The 25,309-nt window shown below is 39.5% G+C and overlaps 1 protein-coding gene across 4 annotated transcripts in view; it reads left to right on the top strand.

Moving 5' to 3' along the window:
- The window catches only part of dpy19l3 (dpy-19 like C-mannosyltransferase 3), a gene marked incomplete at its 5' end in the record, with an annotated part of 60,886 nt that overhangs the window by 28,987 nt on the left and 6,590 nt on the right, over window positions 1-25,309 (top strand). For all 4 annotated transcript variants that reach the window (XM_081393108.1, XM_081393109.1, XM_081393110.1 and 1 more), the window contains one exon: window positions 20,807-20,939. In XM_081393108.1, the coding sequence (XP_081249234.1) occupies window positions 20,807-20,939 (133 nt within the window). The remainder of the gene's footprint in view (window positions 1-20,806; window positions 20,940-25,309) is intronic.

The raw sequence follows: 25,309 nt of genomic DNA, 5'->3' as shown, positions 1-25,309 counted from the left end.
TGAGCTGGACGGGACCAGCGATGAAGAGGGATTTGAGCTGGACGGAACCAGCGATGAGGGCTTTGTGCTGGACGGGACCAGCGATGAGGGCTTTGAAAACTCTGGCTCTGGCTCGGGGAGAACGACGCTCACTGGCTCTGGCGGGCAGGCGACTGGCTCTGGCTCTGGCGGGCAGGCGACTGGCTCTGGCGGGCAGGCGACTGGCTCTGGCTCTGGCGGGCAGGCGACTGGCTCTGGCTCTGGCGGGCAGGCGACTGGCTCTGGCTCTGGCTCTGGCGGGCAGGCGACTGGCTCTGGCTCTGGCGGGCAGGCGACTGGCTCTGGCGGGCAGGCGACTGGCTCTGGCTCTGGCGGGCAGGCGACGCTGACAGTCACAGGCGCGGCGGGCATGACGCTCATAGACTCAGGGGCGGCGGGCACGACGCCTACTGCCTTGGTCTCGGCAGCTCTGGCGTGAAGTGCGGGCTCGGCTGGACTGGCGTGAAGTGCAGGCTCGGCTGGACTGGCGTCAAATGCAGGCTCGCTAGTGCTGGTGACTGAATTCCGGATGATGATGGGTGGCGTGGTGAAGATGGCTGGAGATGGTGGTTGAGTGGCGATGTCCTCAACCTCACCTACGGTGAACCTTGAGCCACTCAACCACAACACATGATCTAGATACTGGGCAAATGAGCCTGGGATTGCCTCCGCTGGAGCTTGCTGGTACAGATGGTTATCCAGTCCGCCCCAAAATACTGTTTTTAGGACATCATCTGTCCAGCTTACCCCAACAGAAAGCTCCAGAAAGCCGGCGACATATTCCTCGATTGAGCAGCCATCTTGAAAACAATGAATCAGACGATCAGCTGGGGTTAGGGTGAAGTGAGCAACTTCCATGCTTCGTGTGGTCTGGTCTTCTGTCAGGGTTTTACAGAGGATGCAGACAAGATGGTAAGGTTAATAGTTTATTTTCAGGGAGTGTGGAGATGCAGACAGATGGTGAGTAACAGAAACACAGAATAACAGTGGATGCTTAGCTGGTTGGTAATGTCCTTGTCTTTCTTTCTCTTTGCAGATGATGTCGGGCTGAAGGCAGAACAGGATGGCAGGCAGGACGGATTGGAGAGGATGAAATGACAGGTAGGAATCCAGGTAAGTGTTCGGAAGTCTGTGGGTCATGTGAACATCGACGAGACCAGACAAGGAGTGAAGGGAGAGTGCTGAATATAAAGGGTGGTTAATGAGGGAGTGCAGGTGATGATGATTGGTGATTGGGTGAGTGAGTGCAGGTGTGCGCCATGGAGGATTCTGGGGAATGAAGTGCACACACAGATGAAGGCTGAAGAACGTGACCGTGACAGAGAGATTAATATTATAAGTTTTCAATTTATTTATTTGTTTATATTAGAAGTGCTGAAGTCCCTCTCATCTGCATGCCAAATTTCTTCTGCAGTAATCCTTCCTCATCATCACACAATCTGTTTTTATTTAGCTATATGCTGTATGCTATGTGCTGTATAAGCTTTATGAGATGGAGCTTGTTCTGTTTTTTTTTGTGTGTGTTTTTTTTTACACGTAGAATAATAATTCAAATAACTGAGATGTTTCTGCAAGCCGCTTTATAATAACTGCTACACGCACATGTCTGTCATGCGTGGTCCTTAATGTTTCTTGCACAAAGCAATCGCACTTTAAGATAAAATGTCTTTTACACCACAAGTTAACGCCACATGACACATAACCCAAAGACAACGACACACATGACAACACCATGCACATAATTTGGTAAGCGGTAAAAAACTAAAACAATGAGTCACTGATTTGCATATTCATGATGCCATGCATGCTGGGAAACAGAATCTAGCATCTGCACCTGAGAAATCACAGTATATTGTATTTTGTAGGGGGTTAAAAAGGAAAAGTGGCACTTCACATCCATAAAAATGTCAATTTCTGGATCAAACTATTATACAATGTCTTTCCACTCCACTCTATTTCACTCCATTACGAATTGTGAAGGTCATAAATAAAAAGCTGCAGTGAATGCTCTATTCATTCTATAAGATTTGCAGCAGTAAGGCAGCATGTACCTGTGTTTGGAACTGGGTCGGTTTAAAATGGACGTCATGAATTAGACATTAGCTGCTGGAGAGACTCCAGCGGTTGGCAACAGAGGGTTTCATCAATGACTCCATTCTTACTGCAAGTAGCGGGCGAAAAAAACACTTGCTCATAGTCAAGTTCATATGTGTGAGAAAGAGTGAGACATTTGATCTGCAGTGACACAGGTGATCTCTCCCTGAAGAAAATGCGATTTGTGTCGGGATTAGTGGGTGAGTTCCCTTGGCTGACGCTGTGGCATTAAGCCGCTTCTACACGCTAATTAACCATCAGATGAAAGAGTTAAGCGGGATCACTTCACACTTCTGTCTGTGCTTGGCTTGCCAAAGTCTGCACTGTTTTATATGCAGATTACCAGAGATCATCTTCTGCCTAGAAGGGAGGGTGAGCATGAAAAGCGTATCAAGGAGAGTGGCAGTATCAGACTCCTTTAACCATGATTGGAACTTACTGCACAATAAACCACATGCTGTGGCACAATGTGAAGAGGGAGGGCGAACAACTACAACTATGAAAGTATCGCTGTCAGGCTATCTTTTGATTTATCTTGAGCTAAAAGCAACACACTAGACACTACGTATGATTTTATAGTGAGTGGTTAAAAGTTCCTATTTCTTCGCTTTTATGCATGAGATTTCCTTTTTCATTAGACAGCTGTGTAGTGTAGAGTGACAGGTGCTGTGCTTCAAAACCTAGTGAGCTGCCTTACTGTTTACTGCCTACATAGGCAGCATCCTCAGGAATGTTTGATTTGGAATGCTGTACATAGGCAGAGACTCTGTGTTATTATAACACTCCTTACGTGAAGCACACAGAAGACTTGACTCCAAAAATTTTTAAAGTAGCATGAGAAAGCTATTCGTCAGCATTCACATTCATCTCAATGGCTAGAAGTATGCCATTTGAAATCTGCTATCTTTGCTCTTGGCATAATCTTAAGAATTATGAGTATTGTATGCAAATTGAACATGTACTATCACTTAACAACCTCAGAGCTCATGGTACATCTGTCTTGAGGATTTATATGCTATCATTGTCTCTGTGGAGAAAATAAATGGGATATTTAGTCTAGATCCCGATTGTTTTGCTCCACCCTGGCTTTAGCTTGTTGTTAAAAGTATAGTTCACCCCAAAATTAAAATATTCTAAATAATTTACTCTGCCTCAAGCCATTCTAGGTGTATATGTCTTTCTTCTTTCAGCCGAACACAATCTGAGTTATATTAAATAACATCCTGCCTCATCCCAGCTTTGTAATGGCATTGAATAGTGCCTGAGTTTTTGAAGCTCCAAAAAAGCCACCGTCTATCATTAAAGTAATCCACACGACTCAAATGGGTTAATTAATGCCTTCCGAAGCGAAGCGATGGGTTTTTGTAAGAAAAATATCCATATTTAAAACATTACAATCTTTGTCTTTTGCAACGGCTGTACACGCATTCACGAGAGAGTCGTTCCAGTGGAAAGGTGACCTCTTACCCAACGTAGGACGTAGCACCTCTTCTCTTATATCGAAATCTTCCAATGTTTTTCTTTAAAGCTACTCGGTTTAGATGTCTAATTCATGACCGCCATTTTGTTATGCTCTATACCCTTTCGTGTTCGACATTTCTCACCTAAACTTACGATACGCCTATGTCCTACATCATGTTGGGTCAGAGGTCACTCTGCCACCAGAACTCGACTCTCTCGTGAACACGTGTATGGCCGTTGCCGGAAGTCAGTGATTATAATTTATAAAGGTTTTTTGCTTTTTTGTTTTGTTTTGGAGCTTCAAAGACTAGGGCACTATTTAAGCCAGTGCAAAGCTGGAAAGATCCCAGTTAATAATGCAATATTCTGAAATAGCAGGATATATAACACTAATTTAAATGACATTTAAATTGTAATTAGATTTTAAAAAATGATTTGCGTTGATGCTGAATGAATTTTAAGTGTTTCTGTAATCAACAGTCTCTTACTTCATCTTCGCCATGAAATGGAAATTGTGTTCAAAAAGCCTCGGATATACATCACAATAGGGAAGAATAGACTATGTAGGGCTGGACTTGACTTTGTCCATCTGGAATTGATTGGTTCGTTGGATTGGATGGTTCGTTGTCGTTTGCTAATTGCTGTGATCCCATGTGAGTGACGGTTTTCTGCATTTCACTTGTTGAAATCAAATAATTCAGTCTGAACACAGAAACATGAAAAAGCTGACCATTGTCAACCAAAAAAGGAACAATAGATGGCTCTACCATCTGTGCATTGTACATACTGCTAAGCCTAAAGTCAGTTCACTCTGTGGCCATATTTACAACGCCTGTGGGCTATTTCAGACATGCATGACCAACTTCTATCTACTTGAATGGGGAAATATACGGTGACTGAGAGATCTCAATGTGCTGCAACTGAAGAAAACACATGCTAATTAAGAAAACCTCTTCATCAGTTTCACAACACATGTGTGCTCCAAATACTCACAATACAACCAAATACAGAAACGCACTGCAAATAGCACAGACCACAACGGAGATGTTTCCAGGGGACCCCAATTAAGTGACGAACCCAGCAGGGACGTGCTTACAGCTCAAAGTCTACTTTATTTTATTTTATTATTATTATTAGTTTTTGTGCAAAACATACAGATATGACATGTTTATGACATACAACTTTTAATATATTGTTAACATTTTGTATATTGTATTCTATTGATGACATTGTACTAATACAAATGAGAAAAGAACAATGAGCTGAAAACTAAAACAAGTATATAAATAAATAAAAAAGATAGAGAAAAAGAACATGAGGGAAAAATGTTAATCTGTACATCAGTTACATTGTACAAATGTTGTCATGTTATGTTTAAATAAGTTTCATAAGAAATGTTAGGTAATGCATGATGAGATGGAAAGATGAGATGGAAAGTTTTAAAGTTGAGAAACTCACACACACACGAAAGCCTATATAACGCATATTTAATTAGTTTTTATTTTTATAAAATGTATATTTATTTGCAACAGTTATGTTAACAGCAATAATAAGATACTTCTTGTAATAACAGCTATTCAGCTGATGGATGCCGTGCTGCGTTGTCATGGGAACATCCCAGGTGAAAATAATGAGAAAATTACGTTGTCTTTCGTTGCTCCCTTCAGCAAGTCTGTTCCAAACAGCTACATAATGGCACACTAGTGCCCTGCTCACTCCAAAGTCCCCACTTCAAGGGCTCTGTCGTCTGCCCTTAGAAGGGAGTAGGGCATAGGGATAATCGCAAGCAATAAGCATGCCCCAGCCGGGTTCGTCACTTATTGGGGTCACCTGGAAACGTTTCTGTTGTGGTCTGTACTATTTACAGCTCATTTCTGTATTTGGTTGTGTTGTGAATATTTGGAGCACACATTGTGAAACTGATGAAGATGTTTTCTTAATTTGTGCCTGTTTTTCTATTTGCATGTGTTTTCTTCAGTTACAGCGCGTTGAGCTCTCTCAGCCACCGTAGAAATACAAAAATATCAACTTATTGCCAAACAAGATCAGTAATAAAACATCTGTCCTATAAATGCTTAAATAGCATTAAAGTGTCTTAAGTGCGCGTCTCAGGACACTGACTGTTTTTACCAATTGGACTCTTTTGCATAGACGGCGGGACTTATTTCACCATATTGCACATATTGCACTTTCTCCCATAATATGAGTATACTATGCACTGAGCTTGAGCGTACAATACCCGAGTACACTTTAGGCTGACGGACGTATTTGGAAAAGTTGTGTCTTTTTGTTTCTGACTTGAAAAAAAAGGGGTCCCATTAAAAAGGGTTTGGGAACCACCAGGATAGTACCAGGCACAAACCACCCACGCAAATGCCATCATGATCTGTAACTAACAGTCTAGAGCCCACAATCTCTGCAGATCAGCGGAGAAGGCTTTGCAGGGACGGTGTCATGTGTCTTCTCTTCATGAGTGATCAGTGGCCTTTCAGTCGAACTGCATCTGTCCCGTAGATGCAAGCGCGTCCTTTGTCACAGTTCTGAGACTCTGTCATCACAGTCAGCCTTATCATTGTGAACGTCTCCCTGCCATGTAATTAATTTTTCCCTCTTTTGTTTTGTAGTTTTCTACTGTGCACCCTTTTGTTATAGCCCCCATAGAGGAGTTATTTCTGAATGTTGCCTTGTTTTAAAATAATGAAGATAAATTAGACTTTTGTTTTCTCTGAAGCAAAAACTTTCTCAGCCCCTCCGAGCACAAGTAATTTGTGTTCCCCATCTGAACAAAGACACATTTTCCTCCCACTGTTTTCTCTGGTTTTTATTTTTCTTTTCTTCATGTTTTCGACATTTTCGCTCTCACTTCCACTCTAATTGTCACTCTAGCCACTTTCCATTCTAATTTGATCAAATTAGTGGCTTTTGCTGCTGCTGCTGTAGATGTCTCGATGGAGATGTTGTTGGAGATGTCTCGCTGGAGATATTTCACAAACTCAGCTCTAATAGCTGTGCTTACAAATGCTCGCCTTGTTTGAACTCCAGTAGAATTTTGTTAATTCACAAACACCCCAATATACGCTCTCCTTACACAAATGAAAGGTTAGCTGACACCATTTCACACTTGCAATTTTTCTTGTTTTACAACGGAGAACTGTTCGTGTTGTGTTCCATATAAATTGCTGCTTTTTTCCAGTTGTTGTGGAATCTAACAGGAAGTCTCGGACTCATGATTGCCTGAATTATTGCTCTTTTGAAAACATTTCTGTGACTTAGTTACAAATAGGTTTACTGGTCCCAAATGACTTGCTTAAGTGACTTCTGAAACCTATAGAGTGAAGTTTCATTTTACTCGAGTTAATTCCCTTTGCGTGCAGATCAATCATTGACAATTTAAGTTGTTTTCGACCGATCAATCAGTCTATCAGTCTGTGAACCCTTCTCAGTCAGATGTTCCCTTAGGCCTGCCTCCTTCTCCTTCTCCTCTCTCTCTCTCTCTCTCTCTCTCTCTCTCTCTCTCTCTCTCTCTCTCTCTCTCTCTCTCTCTATCTAACCCCTTTCACACAGAGATTCCGGAAAATACAGTTTGATTTTGGTTCATTCACATTTTCCGGAATCAGTGAGTGTGTTCACCCACATCCCATAAAGATCCCATAAAGACACGTGACGTCAGGATGTGTTGTAGAAGGGCCAGTCTAATCTTCTGCTACCGCTCTTTCCATTGTAGTCATGCACTTGGTGGATTTTATATGCAGTATCTTAAGTTTACTAATGATCTGTGCTTTCGATCTCAAGAAACATTTTTTTGCTGATTCGTTCGTACACTAACGCATCACGTACCATTCCACAAAGCTGGCGAACGATCTCAGATCTTTAAAGCGGATAGTAAGGAGCTTCCTGTTCTCTGCTTCATTCTAGTTTGCAGACATTTTTTTGTTCTTTCTTTGTTGATGATGAACAAACTTTCTTCTAAGAGCAACAAAATACCCCTTTCGGCATTCGTCCTGGCTTTTGTTCACACAGGGCGTGTTCCGGGACTGATCCTGGCGATGTTACTAGTAGGGCTATAATCAACCAAAGAAAATCTTGCTCGACTGAAGTCCTGAAATTTTCGATTAAAAATCAGCTAAAAATTCCGTTAGGAAAAAAACATTAATTAATTAGCTGCGCACTGTGCACAGTACTTGGTAGCCTTGTTGTTCACCTAAATGAATTAGAAATAAACATTAAAAAAACTAGTAGGCTATTTGCAGTATATTAAATCGTTTTTGACCTAATTATTTTGCACTAAAATGAGTCTGACACACGAGTCTGTCGGCTCTGACAGCGTTGCAACACGTGCACCTGCGCACAATATCATAGCCTATGATTTCCGAAAATAGTACTATGTTGTCAACTAGTGATATCATCACAAGAACTTTTGAGGAATATGCAACATAATTTAGACAATTGTTTTTGTCATATGTATTATAATAACTGACAGACACTATCATTTCAGCCGCTCTGTGCAGCCGCTCTGTGGAGCTCAGCTTCGCGGCTGAGACACGAATAGACTATTGACTTTTAAAAAAATGCTGTCACACTGCCGATGTCTTTGTTGACATGGTAGAAGAGGACTGACTGACTATGAATTAAACGCTCTAACAATTAAATAAATAATATTCAGCAAACCTTCTAGTAGCCTACTTTCTTCAATCTGTCTCTCTTCTCCAGTGGGTTGGGCTAATCCAAAAGAAGTGAAAACAAAGGGGGAGTTCTGAAGACAGACTGTTACCTGTGAAACAGGGGTGCTCTGAAACCACCCCCATCAGCAATTAGTGCTTTCCACCTGATGAAATGAACGCGGCAAAACTGATTAAATGAACGCGGCAAAAAATCGACCAATCAGAATTTTGGTCGAGCCAGAACGTATCGACCAAATAATCGACTAATCGACTGGGAGATTACAGCCCTAGTTACTAGGTCCCGATCCCGGCATCAATTCCGGCATCAATCCTGGGACGTGTTTCTGTTCACACAGAAGGCACTCTAGCAATTTTACGGCAATTTCCGGGGATCAACACGCTGTGTGAAAGGGGCTTTTGAAACACAGAATTAAGGTCCACACAACTTGAGAGCACTCATACCCCTTTTCCACCAAGGCAGTTTAAGTGCTGGTTCAGAGCCAGACCCTAGTTTCAAATCAGTTCTTTGTCTTTCGACACCCAAAGCACCAGCTCTGAACCAGGAAAAGTGGTTCGCAAGTAGCACCAAAACATTGCTGGTCTAGAAGTAAGAACCGCTTGCGTCAGGGGCTAGGCCCTGGGATTACCATTGTAACTTTCCACTAGAATATTTTGTGGAGTTTACACTATTTGAAGGGAACAATTGTCCCGTTTCAGAAAGTAACAGTATGGAGGATAAATAACAAAATATCACCACAAATAGTTTAGCAGAAAACCCAAGTGTATTATACAAAACAAACAAAAATAATACCATGTATACAATTAACAATTTCACAGCGTTTCAATATTGTGTGTGTGTGTGTGTGTGATAAATAGGTGAGCAGTCTCATGACAGTTTCTGACTGTTAAAGTCCTCCAGGAAAGAAATCCAGCAATTCAAGATACAGCCAACATGCACTCAAAACAGCCAGCAAAACAGGTAATCCCCAAATGATCGGTCCCTTGTTTTTTATGAATGAGACTTCCTGAGACTTGGTCTTCCTGAGAGTAGCCAAAACCATCGTGGACGCAGGCCAAGGCAGATATGGCCTGAAATGGAGAGAGGTTATATTTACTACCCTTTCTTACCTTCCCTGATTAACCCTGATCTAGGCTGGGACTCTGACAATCAAAAGGAGTTACAGAAGCTGATGGCTACCTGGCCTCGTATCACCTCCAATGTCCTGGGTAAAACATCTGTGGAACAACATGAGATCATTCTATCTGATGAAATGCTGATTAAATCCAGGGCATACAGGGTCTCGCCCTTCAAGAAAAAGATCATTGATGAACAGGTAGACCAAATGCTAAAAGACTGCATAATTGAGGCCTCCTTCTCTCCATGGTCATCACCTGTAGTCTTACTCCCCAAACCGGACGGTTCCTACAGGTTCTTCATGGATTATAGGAGGCTTAACAGCAAGACCATCGCGAGCGCTTATCCAATGCTGCTTATTCATGACATCTTGGAATCCATGGATGGTGCCACCTGGTTCAGCACATTAGATTTGCAGTCAGGATACTGGCAGGTGGATATGGAGGCAGGGAGTAAAGATAAAACAGCATTCTTCACCAACCAGGGGCTATTCCAATTCCACTCCATGCTGTATGGGCCCAGGAATGCCGCAGCCACCTTCCAGAGGCTCATGGAGAAGGTACTAGCAGAATTAAGAGGAAAATCCTGTTTTGTATACATAGATGATATTATCATCTATTCACGATCATTAGGCGAACACAATATAAAAATCGATAAAAATCAGGCCATTGCCCCCAGTATCCTCCTCCCAAAGACTTTAAAGCCCTCCAACGCTTTTTGGGATTAGCAGGGTGGTACCACAAATTCATTCCCCATTTTGCCGACATCTCTGCTCCTTTAAATCACCTGAAAAAGAAGGAAGTAAAATGGGACTGGACCCCGAATGCCAAGCGAGCCTTGATACCATCAAACAGGTGTTGCAAGACCCACCTGTGTTGATGCAGCCTGATCTCAACCAACCTTTTCAGGTGCATACTGATGCCAGTGATGTGGGAATGGGAGCTATTATCACCTAGCAAACACCTGAGGGAGAAAGAGTAATAGCATATGCTTTAAGGACATTACGAGGAGCAGAACTAAATTAGTCCACATCTGAAAAGGAGTGTCTTGCTGTGGTCTGGGCGGTGGAAAAATGGAGGCATTATCTTGAAGGGAGGCAGTTTGGTATCTACAGCAACCATGCTGCTCTAACCTGGGCCTTCAATAGTCCCAAAACCTCCTCTCGATTGACCCTGTGGACACTTAGTTTGTAGCAGTTCAACTTCCAAGTACATCACAGGAAAGGCTGTCTCAACCTAGGTCCCAATGCCTTGTCTCGAGTCTGTGGTTCAGTGGAAGGAGAAGATGGGCACTGTTTGGCCATAACAACGTCTAAGTGTTCATCAGACATTCCTCACACACTAGATGCAATCTCTCAAGCACAAGGTAATGACAGTACCATTTCACACCTGAAGTCGGACCCCAAAAACAGAAAGGTACAAGACAAACAAATTTCCTTGGAGGTCCACCAGGAGGTGTTATATATCGCCGGGTACCTGTAAAGAAAAATGGAGACAAATTCCAATTGGTTGTTCCTCCGACTTTAAAGTCCCCATGAAATCAAAATTGACCCTATTTACTTTGTTAGCACATATTACTTGTCTTGTGGTGAACAATTAATCCGTGCAAGTAAATATAAAAAAATGAAAAAAAAAAAAAATTACCATGGTAATCTTTAATCAAAGTCTGAAAAGTTACTTCTAGGTCTGGAATGGCGTCTTTTTCTGGTGACGTTGGTTTGAAGGATTGGTTTGAAAACGCTTAACCACTCCCCTCAAACAGTTAGTCTGCTATGAGCAGAGATGGAGAGGAGGAGCCGCCGAGTAAAACTCTGCCCTCTGTTCAATATTCCGTTTCACTTGGAAATACGTCATAACACTGGAGAAAGGTCGTTTGCAACTTCCGGTTCACGGGGACTTTAATATCTGGATTTTTACACTATTTTCATGACAACCCGCTGGGAGGACATTTGGGCCGCTTAAAACTCTGATGAGGCTCTTAGAAGTAGATTGGTGGCCTATTGTCCGTAAAGGCATCTGGCTGTACGTCAAGGGTTGCGATATATGTCAGAAATATAAATGTGAAAACACCAAACCCAGCGGCTTTCTACAGCACATGCAAGTGACAGAACCAGGTCGTACATTAGGTATGGATTTGATGGGACCCTTTCCCCTCAGTAAAAAAACAAATCACTTACCTCTTCATGATAGTCGACTACTACACAAAATGGGTAGAGATGTTCCGACACAGAAGATCATCAAAATTCTCAGGGAAGATATCTTTACCCGATAAGGGGTACCCAAATACATCATTTCTGACAGAGGAGCGCAATTCACCTCCAACGTACTGTCTGAGCTGTGAAAATCATGGGGAAGCATCCAGAAACTCACCACCAGTTATCACCCCAAAACAAACCTGACAGAAAGAATAAATCGGACATTAAAAAACATGATTGTGTCATATGTGGGACAATATCAGTGGTTACCTGAGTTGTGATATATGCCATCAATACTGCCCACCAAGAAACCACCGGTAGAACACCTACAGAATTGATGCTTGGTAGGCAGCTTCACGGACCGCTGGAGAGGTTAATCCTCAAAAACCCTGTACCAGACCAAGCTGCATACAATCTAGTGGAAAGACAGAACATCATGGCAGAGGAGGTAAAACTCAGAGTGGGTGCACAACTGCCTCAAATAAATACTCTGCTAAGCTAGCGCACAAGTGGGAGGGAGGGACCAGCTGAAATAATGAAAAAAAAAAAATGACATCACCTTTTTCGTGATCGATCGGTCCCTTGTTTTTTATGAATGAGATTTCCAAAATCTCTCGAACTGGGAACTGAGCCGGTTCCTTGTATGGTAAATCACCACCGTTTAGTTCCTGTTTGGTGATGTGGTCCCACGTGCCGCAAGGTCAAGAGAAAGCTCTCGCGATGATGGGGTTTGAGGTCAAGGACACATACAGAAGGGCGAAATACAGCATTTAGGAGAAAACAATTAAACCAAGTGATTAAACATGCTATTTTATTAGTCACTAATATTATGTAAAAGCTTCCCCTTATGTGGCCACGCTACACCATGACCAACAAGACGAACAGAAACTTGTGACCACCATTTTTTAAATAGCAGCTAATCGAGCTAATAGCAGCTCAATTGTAATCTCTGTCTATGCAAATTACGGCTAGCTGGACGGAGGCGTTGGATTCGGCGTGCTTGGATGCTGATGTACTGTAGGTTTGCAAATCCATGAGCATCAATAGTAATGCAACAACTGCAATTATTTATGGAAGGCTTGTTCGAGATGCATCGGAGCTGCGCGGACCGATCAGAGTGCTGTGGGAGTTTTTGGAGAGCATACGACTCCTTGTGCTTTTGGATCGCTCTCGCAGTGCTTTGATGTCATGCGCCGATCCCTCCCTCGATCAGTCTGTGAGAAGCCGATGCATCTCGAAAAGCCTGGTTTGTTTGTGTTACTAGCGCACTAGCGTTGCTGGGAAATATGAGATGTATACACTGACGTAAGACCTGGCTCTGTGGTGGCTCTGTTGCCTGTGGAAAGGCAAACCGGTTCTTAGAAGGCTTGTCAGTCGATCCAACTCTGAACCGGCAATAGCTCTAGCTCTGAACTTGCCCCCCGGTTCATGCTGTTGGAAAAGGGGTATCAGATCCCATCCTGATGTAGCTTTTTCCCCACACTGGCCAGTTTGTTTATGTGTGTAATACAGTGCATCTCATTGTCTGCTCCTTGGCCATCTCAAGGACATTTAAAGGGGTCATATTATGCCCTTTTACAAAGTCTTGGTTTTGTTATTGGGGTGTAGCATATGCTTTCATGCTTGATTGTTTGAAAAACACATTATTTTACATTATTACAGCTCCCCTCTCCCCTATCTTGCTCGAACACACCATATAGTTCCTCTTTTGATGAAGCCCCTCCTTCCGAAATATGAAATATGCTGTGATTGGTTAGCTGGCCCAGTGTGTTGTGATCGGCGCTGTATGTTCTGGAAATGTCACGCCCCTTACCATAACTGCGAATTTCATCTGCTCAGTTGTAAATATTAAGGATGGCATCAATTTCAAACCAATTCAAGCTTGAATCAGACTTAAAAATGTTAACAAACAAGAGGATCGTCCAGAACGGATTTCATGTATGGACTTAACAGGACGTTTCTGAGTGGTATGTTTTTTTGTTTGTTTGTTTTTTGTATACATTTTAGATACAATGTTCTACACCATTTAATCATGATATTTGTCGGAAAACTGTGTTAATACAAAGGGGCGGTGAACAGTCTTACAAAAGTGAGAGCTTACAAAAGCTACAGTAAACACTACTCAATCAATGCTGTAATGTTAGTTAGTAGGCTAGCGGAGGCAAAGCTTTGCCCTTTGTTTACATCATAGCAACTACATAAAACATATAATTGTAGCTATTAATAGAAAGCACAACTACAAATAATAAGACATACTTACAAGTTGTGATCCATAAACAACAGATTGTCCTGACAAAGTGGGAACTGCTCCTTTTCAGGAGAAGCGTCGCTTGCATTGTACAGCTACTCACTTCTAGAAGCTGTTTTCCGTGAAATGTGCAGCACACATATAAACTTTGGGGTTATAATGTTCAGGAACAGTGTTTAAAATAAATTTGAACTACTCCGGTAAGCCTTTGGAGGTTTAACAAATGAATTTTGGAAAAGGGATGGACAAAACAGTGTCTCTATGACATAGCGTCAACACTGTCTTCTCAAATGCAGCTCAACCAGGCCGCGTCCCCTTTTTTGCGTATTCCGTGGGTGGAGATTATTAACATTATGACATTAGCCCAACATTAGCCCAGAAAAATCACATTGTAGTCCAAACAAGTCGTTCATTGTAGTTCTTGGAAAGTGGATTCTGTTAAATAAAGTAACTCCCTTTGGAGTGGACTTTGAGCTTTATTGCCTTGCAGATCTTTTTTATGCTTAAACAGCAACATTACAGATTAATTAAAGTAAAAAAAAAAATGGAAAAGCAGAATAGGACCCCTATAAGCAAGGCTATATGAACATTTCTGTTTGTGTCTGCGTAAAGTAATTGTGAAAAAATGTACTCCTCCCCATATCGTATCATGAAGACAAAGGTTACATTTTTAAGAACTTGGCACAGGCATTTTAGACTACATTTTTAAAAGATTTTTTATTTGCTTCTCACACTCTTATTTGTCATTGACTCTTTCATCTGCCTTTCAATATTTCCACCACCTGCCTCTCTCTTCACTTTTGATGTTTTGACAGACTTTTTTGATGTCATTCACCACCCAAAAGATTTTTATGTGACATTTTATTCTGACAAAATATCAGACTCTTTGACAAATGGTCTGTGCAGAACGTCCAGAGTACTCATTAGTCTGACTCAGATCAAAAGCAGATACTGATGACAGCCATGTCTAATGAGCGATCATTTAGACAATTATGTCTGGGTATATGAATGTGGTTTTGAGAGGTTGTAGTACTGGGACACAGTGGTTTAAGTCCATGACATTGATATATCTCAAGGAACATGACTGACATGTCCAACCGTACTATTCATTTCAGCCTTTAAAATGATTGAGTGCTTAATAAACAACAATGCCCCAACATGGACTGATTTATCTGTATTTATAAAAGTGGATCAACATCAATCTAATGGGAGGTAGTTCAATTTGCTTACTGAATTCAAACATTTTTTCTGTCTAAGGAGATGTACTGCATGGGTAGACGTCTATGAAGATATGGCTGCACAGGCCACCCTCTATGTCCCACATGTTGGAATATTAATGACGTTAATCAATTTTTATAATGTCAGCAGGGTGCAGCCTAACACAAGCTGACATTTACATAAGAGAATATAAATCTGAAATTAAATGTAAATCTGGTAGATGCCATTGCAGTCCCTTGTCAATATGGAGTAATTACATTGAGACCCACAAGAGCAGGAAATTATGCACTGTGGGAGAGGTCAAAGGTCAGTCTAGTCAGAAATTCCTTGGTTCAAAGAAAGACATTATTCCAGTGTAGATTTAAGACCAGGTGATTTTGTAAATCCCCATTATGTCATTGCAAAACAGAACAAAACCAAAGACCAAAATCCAGCCAAACTTGGAAACCCAAATACAGTTACACATAGTTAACTCTCACTCTTAACACTAACCTTATGCTCATAAGTAAAAATATCACGTGATTGTTCAGGTGATTTTTAATGTAGCCAAGTCAAGTGCAAAGAGACCATTTAAAGCTAATTTTACTTTAAACAGCAGCAGCATAGTCATTTTTTATTATTATAATTGTATTTATTATTGGTATTATTATTAATGTATTTATTTTTACATTCATAAGTAATTGTTTACATTGGACTCAAATCATATGATTCAAATGAATCTTCTCCTATACATTATACCTTTGAAACTTTCGTCAGTCAATCAATTTAAATTAAGAATTTAACTCTTACCGGTATTTAACAATTCAATTCAGAGGTTTAGGAGTATAAACAGACTCTGGGCTTTTAAGATGTTATGCAAAAAAATTTCTAAAAGCCTACATGGGTATAATATATTCACTAGTCTAGTTAGAACATGAAAGCAATGCAAACTCTAATCTTTTTTTTTTTTTTTTTTTTGCAATAACTGCTGCTTACATATGTATGTATTCACCACTGAACCCATAAAATGCATGCTATTATGCGTGTCGAATAGCAGGAAACCATTTGTCTTTGTTTTGTCATCCCTTTGAAATAATATTGAAGTGAGATAGGGCTGTTTAGATGCCATACTGGTGATGAACTGAGCATTTGAAATCCATAGTTCTGCTCTATGGTCCCTGTTATTAATAAAGGATAAAACAGAAGTTCCATTACTCTATTATTGAAGTCTTTTCCTGTGGCAGAAGTGTGAAAAAAGGTTTATAAGGAAGAGGAAGGCCAATGAGATCATTTGTCTCTGATGAGGTCGGTGGTACTGTAGGTAATCATGTGCTTCTCTGTGGACGATATTTGATAGAAAATGGACGTGGCTGTGAGAACATTACTTTGGAGTCTTGCCTGAAGTTTATTAGGCCCATTCTTATACAGTGTTTTTCTCATACATAGTTTGATTGAATATTTTGTGAATATTTTGCCATTCCATGATTCTCCTAGTCAACACTGTCAAATGAGTCTCAAAGTGAGCACAATATTAAACCAAACCGCACTAAAATAAAATCGTACATTATGCTCATAATAGACAGAGACTTTACATTTGCATCTTTTTTATCAAAACACATTTATTAATGTCTTGGGTCTTTTTATGAGTGTAATTAAGGACCCAATACCAAAGTCTATATTTCCACATTGTTCCAACTTTCTGGGGTTAATTGTAAATTAATTTTAAACAATAAATAAATTGGGGTTAAAGGGAACAAGTTTGTCTCTTTATCTTCTTATGTGGCCAGCAATCATAATTAGACCTTAGTTATAGGTCCCATGTAACACACAGACTGAAAATAACATAACAAGACATCTAAAAAATATCTCAATAGACTAGAATGTTTTCAGTGAATTAATTAGAATTTTATTTTGGAATCATGGGGGATCCATCAGTCTTTCTGTCTGTCAATTCAGTGTGTAAACTACTCTGAGGGCTGCCCTCACTTTCCACAGAGTCAGATGTCTTATTTTACCATCCACGTTCCCCACTAGCATCATAATGTATCATGTATATGTGACCAGATGTTAAGTTTGTCTTAGAAGTGAAGGTCATGCCAAATTCCTTGAGCCTGCTGAAATTGGAGCCAATTTTCTTTCTGTCTTTGCTGCTTCAATGCCGTCTTAGTAAGCTTTAAGATTGAAAATAGCTGTTCGTCACCCTGTGTGAGTGTGTGTGTGAGTCTGTCCCCCATGTTAATGTCTTTCCGTGTGTGGTATGAACAGACAGAGATGCACGGTGTGTTATTGTACCCCCTGTGGGGCGACAATGAGTTAATTTTAGATTGTGTGTGTTTGTGTAGCACTTAGACTCTAGGCTTAAGTTATTGAACTCAGAACAAGGTTGTCCTGTGTAAGACTGGAAAAACTGGAAGAGAGGGCAACTCTCTGAGAGAACAAAGGAAATTAACATTTGAACTCACTCTTATGCACCATTCGAGATGCAAGTCTCACCCTAGAATCATCCTAATCTACATATCTTTCCCTCTTCCCCCATTCCTTCTCTCTCATGCTGCGATCACCAAAATTCACCCAAGAATCTATATGGTTTAATGTGAATAATTATCATACATTATTACACATGTTTGGTATCATTTGAAATGTCTCAGTGCGACTGGTACAAAGGTCTCATTCCCAAAGAAGTAAACCAAAAGGTAATAAGAGTTTAGACATATCTTGTTAACTGCTGTGGGTGTGCCCCCATGTAAATCAACCTCTGTCCACAGTAAGTCTGGGACGGTGATTAATGCAAATTCCCATTGTGAACTCATGTTTACTTTTGAAAAGAGGTTTCTGCCTTGGTCTGGGTATTTATGGAGATGCTGAAGAAGGCTCGTGGCGATTTGTAGCTCAAAATAGCCTGTGATGCTGAGAGTGGCCGAGACTCTCAGCATCATGCATTTTCCAATGTCGGGTTCGCATCTTTTCTCTTTATTCCAGAACATCTGATGATTTGTATTTATTATCTTTGAACTGATTATGAAATTGGCATGATACATTTAGCTGACATAATAAATTGTTACATTTGATTTTATTCCGACTGACTCTGAAATTGTTTTCCCAAGTAGATTAAACGTATGTTCCCGCAAGTTTTGCGTCACATTAGTTTAGTTTAGTTTAGTTTAGTTTATTGGTTTATAATAATGTGGACAACCTCTTTTAATGAAAAGAGCAGCTTTAGCCTCTACGGCTAATTTCCAGCTGTAGTCCCCAGCCAGTTGTTAATTGGCATACATCAATGTGACGACTAATATTTGGCATGGCCAACCCAAAGCTATTATAAGAGAAGTAATGTTGGTCAGCTTATATCTGTAATAGTGGCCATACCTCTACTGAAGTAAACGTTAAGTTAAATTCAAGTGTATGCAATTCCATAGGGGCTGTACTAAAGTATCTTTGATTGTGTAAACGTGAATGTGACCGGTCTCAGGTATATAGCAATTACCTCTGTTTAGTGACCAAAACTGATGGGCTTGTGAACGTGAGACCCGCGTTAAACAGTGAGGACCTCTGAGCGACATAGTTTCCTAATCTGAACAAGTAAAATATACTTAATGGGTTAAAAAGAATAATCAAACATTCGCTCACTTTTAATGATGCTCAGATATCATTAAAACCTTTTTCATTTATGGAGTCAGATGAAATAACGAGGTAATACATTTGAGAAAATGTATTTCATTTAATCTTGTTGTGTTGCATAAAAGGAAAGACAGTAACGTGCAGAGACCTTCACCCATCTTAGCGATAAATGGGCTTACAAAGTTCCTGTAAGGGTCCATGTTCATGGTTGACCCATAATGACCATACTTGCTCCTCTGTAATGAAACATTTCAGCCATGGATCCAGTATTTAATCAAACTCATTCCAGACTGGACCGAGATGAAACCATCATATCCTCTGTAACCTTCAGACACTTTGTTGTTTTTGGCTTAAGGTGCATCCAACCTTGAAGCAAGATGTCTGTTACAATATTTTGTTTTATTGCCTAAACAGACACGGGGTGGGACTTTTGAGTGCTTGAGGCTGTTTTTTTAATCAGTGGTTGGTTTAACTTGTTTTACTTTGGGACCCAGATTATATTGGATCAGACATCAAGTGATGACCTAGCACAGTTCCAAATTTTTTATTTTTTTTTTATTATTTCTTTTTTTTTGTGAAAAAAGAGAATGAAAGATTGAAATGTATTAATAATAGCATTAACAATTTTTTTGATTTACTATTATTTTTTTATTTTTTGTTATTTTGGTTTTATATATACATACATATACAGTGCAACCTTTTTTATGATGTTAAAATTCCTTGATGTGAAGTATTTAGATATAACCTGCATAATGTTTGCTTGGTTTCTAAATGTCACCGTAATAATACATCCCACAAATGACATTGTGGGCAGCACATATGTTTATTCTGGTTGCAGATCTATTTAAGTTTGGATCACATTTTATTTTAAAGGTGCAGTTAGTAATTTCTGAGACAGGCTGTTGAAAGTGGATTGGGCCGAGCACCATGACACTCTTGTAGCCAATCAGCAGTAGGGCTTGTGTCCACTCATGATGGGGGAGGAGAGAGAGTGAGCAAGAGGGAGATTTGAAGAAAGACTGTAGTAAGAGAGATGGCTAAGAAATATTAAGAAAAAGAGGTCAGAGGAATATCTGACCTCATAAATAACATAAAGTACAGAGGAACAAAAGGTCAGAGGAATATCACTGGAAAAAGAAAGGTTATGGTCAGTCAAGAGCTTTCCAGTGTTGGAGTGACCAAAGTGGGTAGGTCTGACACAGAAGTTTCATTGTTTCTGCTCCATATTTGAGTTAGTTTTGCTATGTTTCATAGAACCAAGATATGCTCTTGTTGAAATGTTAGCTATAGTAACAGGACAGTTTTGAGTGTCATTGTTTGTCTGGAGCTGGTGTGCTGCTGGTGACTAACAACAAACTCTTGCTTATAATATTCTTGTGTACTATATGTTCTTTTTTTAGGTTCTTCCTTGTCGTTTGTTCGTCATCTTAGCATTTTTTTATTCAGCTATGATAAAGAGAAATCCACTCCTGCATTATGTGTTTGTGGATTTTGGGGATGGAGCAATGAAGGGAGGGCTGTGTTTGTTTGAGTTGATTTCAAATATCAAGTGTTTCTCAGAAATCACTTACTGCACCTTTAACTTGATAGTTTTATTGATGGTTTTTGAGGATGAGGGCATGTCACAATCTGTTCATGTCAGAATATGAAAAATACCAATACAAAATTAATTTTCAATAAAACATTTGGAAAATGTTTTTCTTCTTCTGGAGGCTCCTGCCTGTATTAGACGCTGATAGTCAGGAATAGAATGTTGAATCTGAATTTGAAAGGTTATGTTTTGATAAACAGATGGTCTCTGAAACATCTGTCAGGCTATACAAAGAAAACATACAGCTTGTGCACTTCTCTACATGCCATGCACATATATACAATGACAGGAGAAAGATCACATTCAGACAAAGTGCCTTTTCAGCCTGCAATAGATTTCAAAACTAATTTTCATTTAAACTAATGTTTCAGACATCGGTGTTGGGAGTGGACAAATGACTGTGTCCCTCCTCACTGAACCATTTCACATTTGCCCCTTCACCTGAAATAAATGTCTGCAGATTTACCTTTTCTCATAAATGCCACCACTACACATCTAGTCTCCTTTTGCAATCCCCTGTTCTGATATATTAGTGAAACTTGAGAAGTGTGGGTTACAGAGCTTTCTCATGTTTATTTCTTCTCGACAGATTGAAGACGCCCAAACGGGCAGTGTTTGCAGGCAGCATGCAGCTGTTGGCTGGAATTAAACTGTGTACGGGGAGAATATTGACAAACCATCCACACTACGAGGACCAGGCGCTGAGGGAGAGGACCAGACAGGCAAGTCTCAGCATTGTTTTCACTCTTTTCACAATTCAATCCAAGTTCTACAATGTCCAGCACTTTAGGGACATGTTTTTGTTTACTTGGTTGTGCAACACTAGTCTGGTGAAGGTTTTTGAGGACACATGCAGTAATCAAGGGAGTATTGGTGTATGATTGTGCAACAGTCACAAAATATACATATATTATATTTAATATATATTGTTTACATAAAATATACATAATAATGTTTTGCTGCAGAATCGAACATATGGTCAAGCGTCCAAGGTCTGCATCAAAAAATGAACGACTTCTCAGAACCATTATGAGCAAAGAATAAAATCTTTTCTTTGGCATTCAAGTCTCATTATGTAAATTGAAATAAATGAAGCAGCAACAAATCAGTGTGAAATAAAAAAAGATAGTAACACTAAAAAAGTCTTCAGATACTGTTAGAAGGAATTAAAGCATTGAAGTCTATAAGTGTGTACCTTAACAAATCAGTTGATAATCTTAATGATGAGATTACAAATGGACCGCATCAAGAAGATCATGAGCAAATGGTTCATAAATCCTCTTTAAGAGCTTTCTTAATGACATATGCGCTTGGCTTCATCAGCAGAAGTGTGACTTTTGGCATAATTAGTTTAATTTAATTATGTTTCTCATATATGGAGGTAGATTTGTGTCTTTATTATTCAATCAAAAAAAAGGTTGCTTCAATCAAAAAATATATTTTCAATCAAAAAAACCCGTTTCAATCAAAGAAAAAAAGTGTTTGAATGCAAAAATATATTTGAGACTCAAAAAAATGCAATTTGAACACTATTTTTTTTTGCTTGAAAATGTTTTTTTTGATAGAAGTGAAGGTTTTTTTGTTTGAAGCAACTTTTTTGATTGAAGTATTGTTGTTTTGTGTTTGGGCCATATTATGGGTAGGACATTTGTGTCTTTATAATTCAATCAAAAAAGAAGTTGCTTCAAACAAACAAAACATATTTTCAATAAAAAAATCACTTCAATCAAAAAATAAACCTTTTCAATCATAGAAAAAATGTTTTTGAATGCAAAAAAATATTTGAGATTCAAAAAATTGCACTTGAACACTTTTTTTTTGATTGAAAATGTTTTCTTTGATTGAAGTAATCTTTTTTGTGTTTGGACCATGTTATGGGTAGGACATTTGTGTCTTAATTATTCAATCCCAAAAAAGTTGCTTCAATCAAAAAAAAAAACATTTTCAATCAAAAAAAAATAATTTCAATCAAAGAAAAAACTGTTTAAATGCAAAAAAAAAAAAAATCATTTGAAGTGTTTTTTTTTTATTGAACTTTCTTTTTTTTTGAATGAAGTGAAAAAAGTTTTGAAGTCGTTTTTTTTTTAAATCATTTTGACACAAACGTACCGCAGTGGGGGCGGGTGCTTCCCCATTGGTCAGACATGCTTGAGTGACAAGTGTCTACACCAACGACGTCTTTCTGACAAGCAAGTCATGGTCGCCACTCGCCAGCGAGCCAGGAAGCAGTGGTGGAGTTGTTGGTAAGTAGATAAAACCGTATTAAAATGATTGGTGTCACGTTATTAGCCTACTCTGTTTGATATTTCGATTAAACATACAGCTTGCTAACTTAGCTCACGTTGACTAATTTGTGTGATGGTGTTAGATATCTGACGCCTCATATTGTCAGGCAGGCTAGCAGGGTGCGCTAACGGCTAATTGAATTGTTTATTTCACTTAAGTAACGTTACAGAGGCTTGCTATGTGCTTGTGCTATATTGTGTTATAATACGTAACGTCATTAGTGGTCAAACAACAGTCCACAGGCCAACTGTTGCCCACAGCGCTGCCTGTTTAGCAGCAACAGGTCATGCAGAGCCTGAGTCTATCTTCTCACACAGCCCACAGGATTACAGCTATTTGACCGTCCCGCTCTCTCTCTCGCTCACGGGTAGTGGTCTCCCCACCATCACAGTCAAATGCTCGCAGACACAGAGGCAGATGCTGTTATTTTGAGAGCGGGGCTTACATATGCCGTCCCGTACGGAAAATAATGTTGCATACCACCGGTAACATGAATATATATTCCGTTGCTCGGTGCGCAAACTAGCTGTGTCAGGCATTATTTATAAGTAGCCTAATGTCCTGCACAACTCCACATGGAAAACTGGCAGTTCAATGAAGTGATGCTTATTGTCTGACATAGTGTACAAGTAGTTACTAGCTTAAAGTATTGTGCCAATAATGATCCTTCTGGTAAATTTGGCATTCAGTTGAGACACAAAAGCTCTTAGTTTAATGAAAATCCTTGGAAAAGAAGACAAGATGGTTTGTTTAATTAGTATTCATTTATTTATATTTCTAATATCATATAGTATTGTCCTGTCAACCCATTACAAGTCTTGCCTTATTCAGTGTTGATTTATTGACATGTTTATGTAAGATGTTTTATTAGAAGGTGTGTGAGTGAAAGTTGTCTGATCAACAGGAAAAACAATTAGTCCATCTGCTGCCTGGAAAGATGTTGCAGTTAATGTAGGTAGCTATCGTTGTCTGTGTGTGTGTGTGTGTGTGTGTGTGTGTGTGTGTGTGTGTGTGTGTGTGTGTGTGTTGCTGCAGACAGAGACATGAGACAACTTAATTTCAGCTACTTAAGGCTTTAGCTAGTTAGCTACTTTAAAAAAAAAAAAAAAAAAAAATATCTGGCTAAATGTACGCTATATATAGCATTAATGCCATTATGCTTAACGGTTACACTAACAAGCCATCAAAATTGATGGCTTGTATAATAAAAGTAACCATACGACACTATTGAGCAGTTATAATTGAGAGTGCAGCAATACCTGTATCGATATCAATACTGCTTATCAATACTTCAAATAATTTGATGCAAAAAATAAAGTATCACATAAAGAAATTAATGTGTCATGCCTACAGAGCACAGCACCTAGAGACACCAAAACTTAGGCCAAGCCAGGACCAGAGTCCTACATTATCAATCAGCATTGCAATAAAATAGAAAAATACAACTTCAGACAACTTTCACTCACACACCTTCTAATAAAACATCTTACATAAACATGTCAATAAATCAACACTGAATAAGGCAAGACTTGTAATGGGTTGACAGGACAATACTATATGATATTAGAAATCTAAATAAATGAATACTAATTAAACAAACCATCTTGTCTTCTTTTCCAAAGATTTTCATTAAACTAAGAGCTTTTGTGTCTCAACTGAATGCCAAATTTACCAGAAGGATCATTATTGGCACAATACTTTAAGCTAGTAACTACTTGTACACTATGTCAGACAATAAGCATCACTTCATTGAACTGCCAGTTTTCCATGTGGAGTTGTGCAGGACATTAGGCTACTTATAAATAATGCCTGACACAGCTAGTTTGCGCACCGAGCAACGGAATATATATTCATGTTACCGGTGGTATGCAACATTATTTTCCGTACGGGACGGCATATGTAAGCCCCGCTCTCAAAATAACAGCATCTGCCTCTGTGTCTGCGAGCATTTGACTGTGATGGTGGGGAGACCACTACCCGTGAGCGAGAGAGAGAGCGGGACGGTCAAATAGCTGTAATCCTGTGGGCTGTGTGAGAAGATAGACTCAGGCTCTGCATGACCTGTTGCTGCTAAACAGGCAGCGCTGTGGGCAACAGTTGGCCTGTGGACTGTTGTTTGACCACTAATGACGTTACGTATTATAACACAATATAGCACTAGCACATAGCAAGCCTCTGTAACGTTACTTAAGTGAAATAAACAATTCAATTAGCCGTTAGCGCACCCTGCTAGCCTGCCTGACAATATGAGGCGTCAGATATCTAACACCATCACACAAATTAGTCAACGTGAGCTAAGTTAGCAAGCTGTATGTTTAATCGAAATATCAAACAGAGTAGGCTAATAACGTGACACCAATCATTTTAATACGGTTTTATCTACTTACCAACAACTCCACCACTGCTTCCTGGCTCGCTGGCGAGTGGCGACCATGACTTGCTTGTCAGAAAGACGTAGTTGGTGTAGACACTTGTCACTCAAGCATGTCTGACCAATGGGGAAGCACCCGCCCCCACTGCGGTACGTTTGTGTCAAAATGATTTAAAAAAAAAACGACTTCAAAACTTTTTTCACTTCATTCAAAAAAAAAGAAAGTTCAATAAAAAAAAAACACTTCAAATGATTTTTTTTTTTTTTGCATTTAAACAGTTTTTTCTTTGATTGAAATTATTTTTTTTTTTATTGAAAATGTTTTTTTTTTGATTGAAGCAACTTTTTTGGGATTGAATAATTAAGACACAAATGTCCTACCCATAACATGGTCCAAACACAAAAAAGATTACTTCAATCAAAGAAAACATTTTC

The sequence above is a fragment of the Scardinius erythrophthalmus genome, assembly GCF_964197995.2.
Source record: "Scardinius erythrophthalmus genome assembly, chromosome: 2".
In the NCBI taxonomy this organism is placed as follows: Eukaryota; Metazoa; Chordata; class Actinopteri; order Cypriniformes; family Leuciscidae; genus Scardinius; species Scardinius erythrophthalmus.
This window is presented reverse-complemented; position numbering and strand designations above follow the sequence as displayed.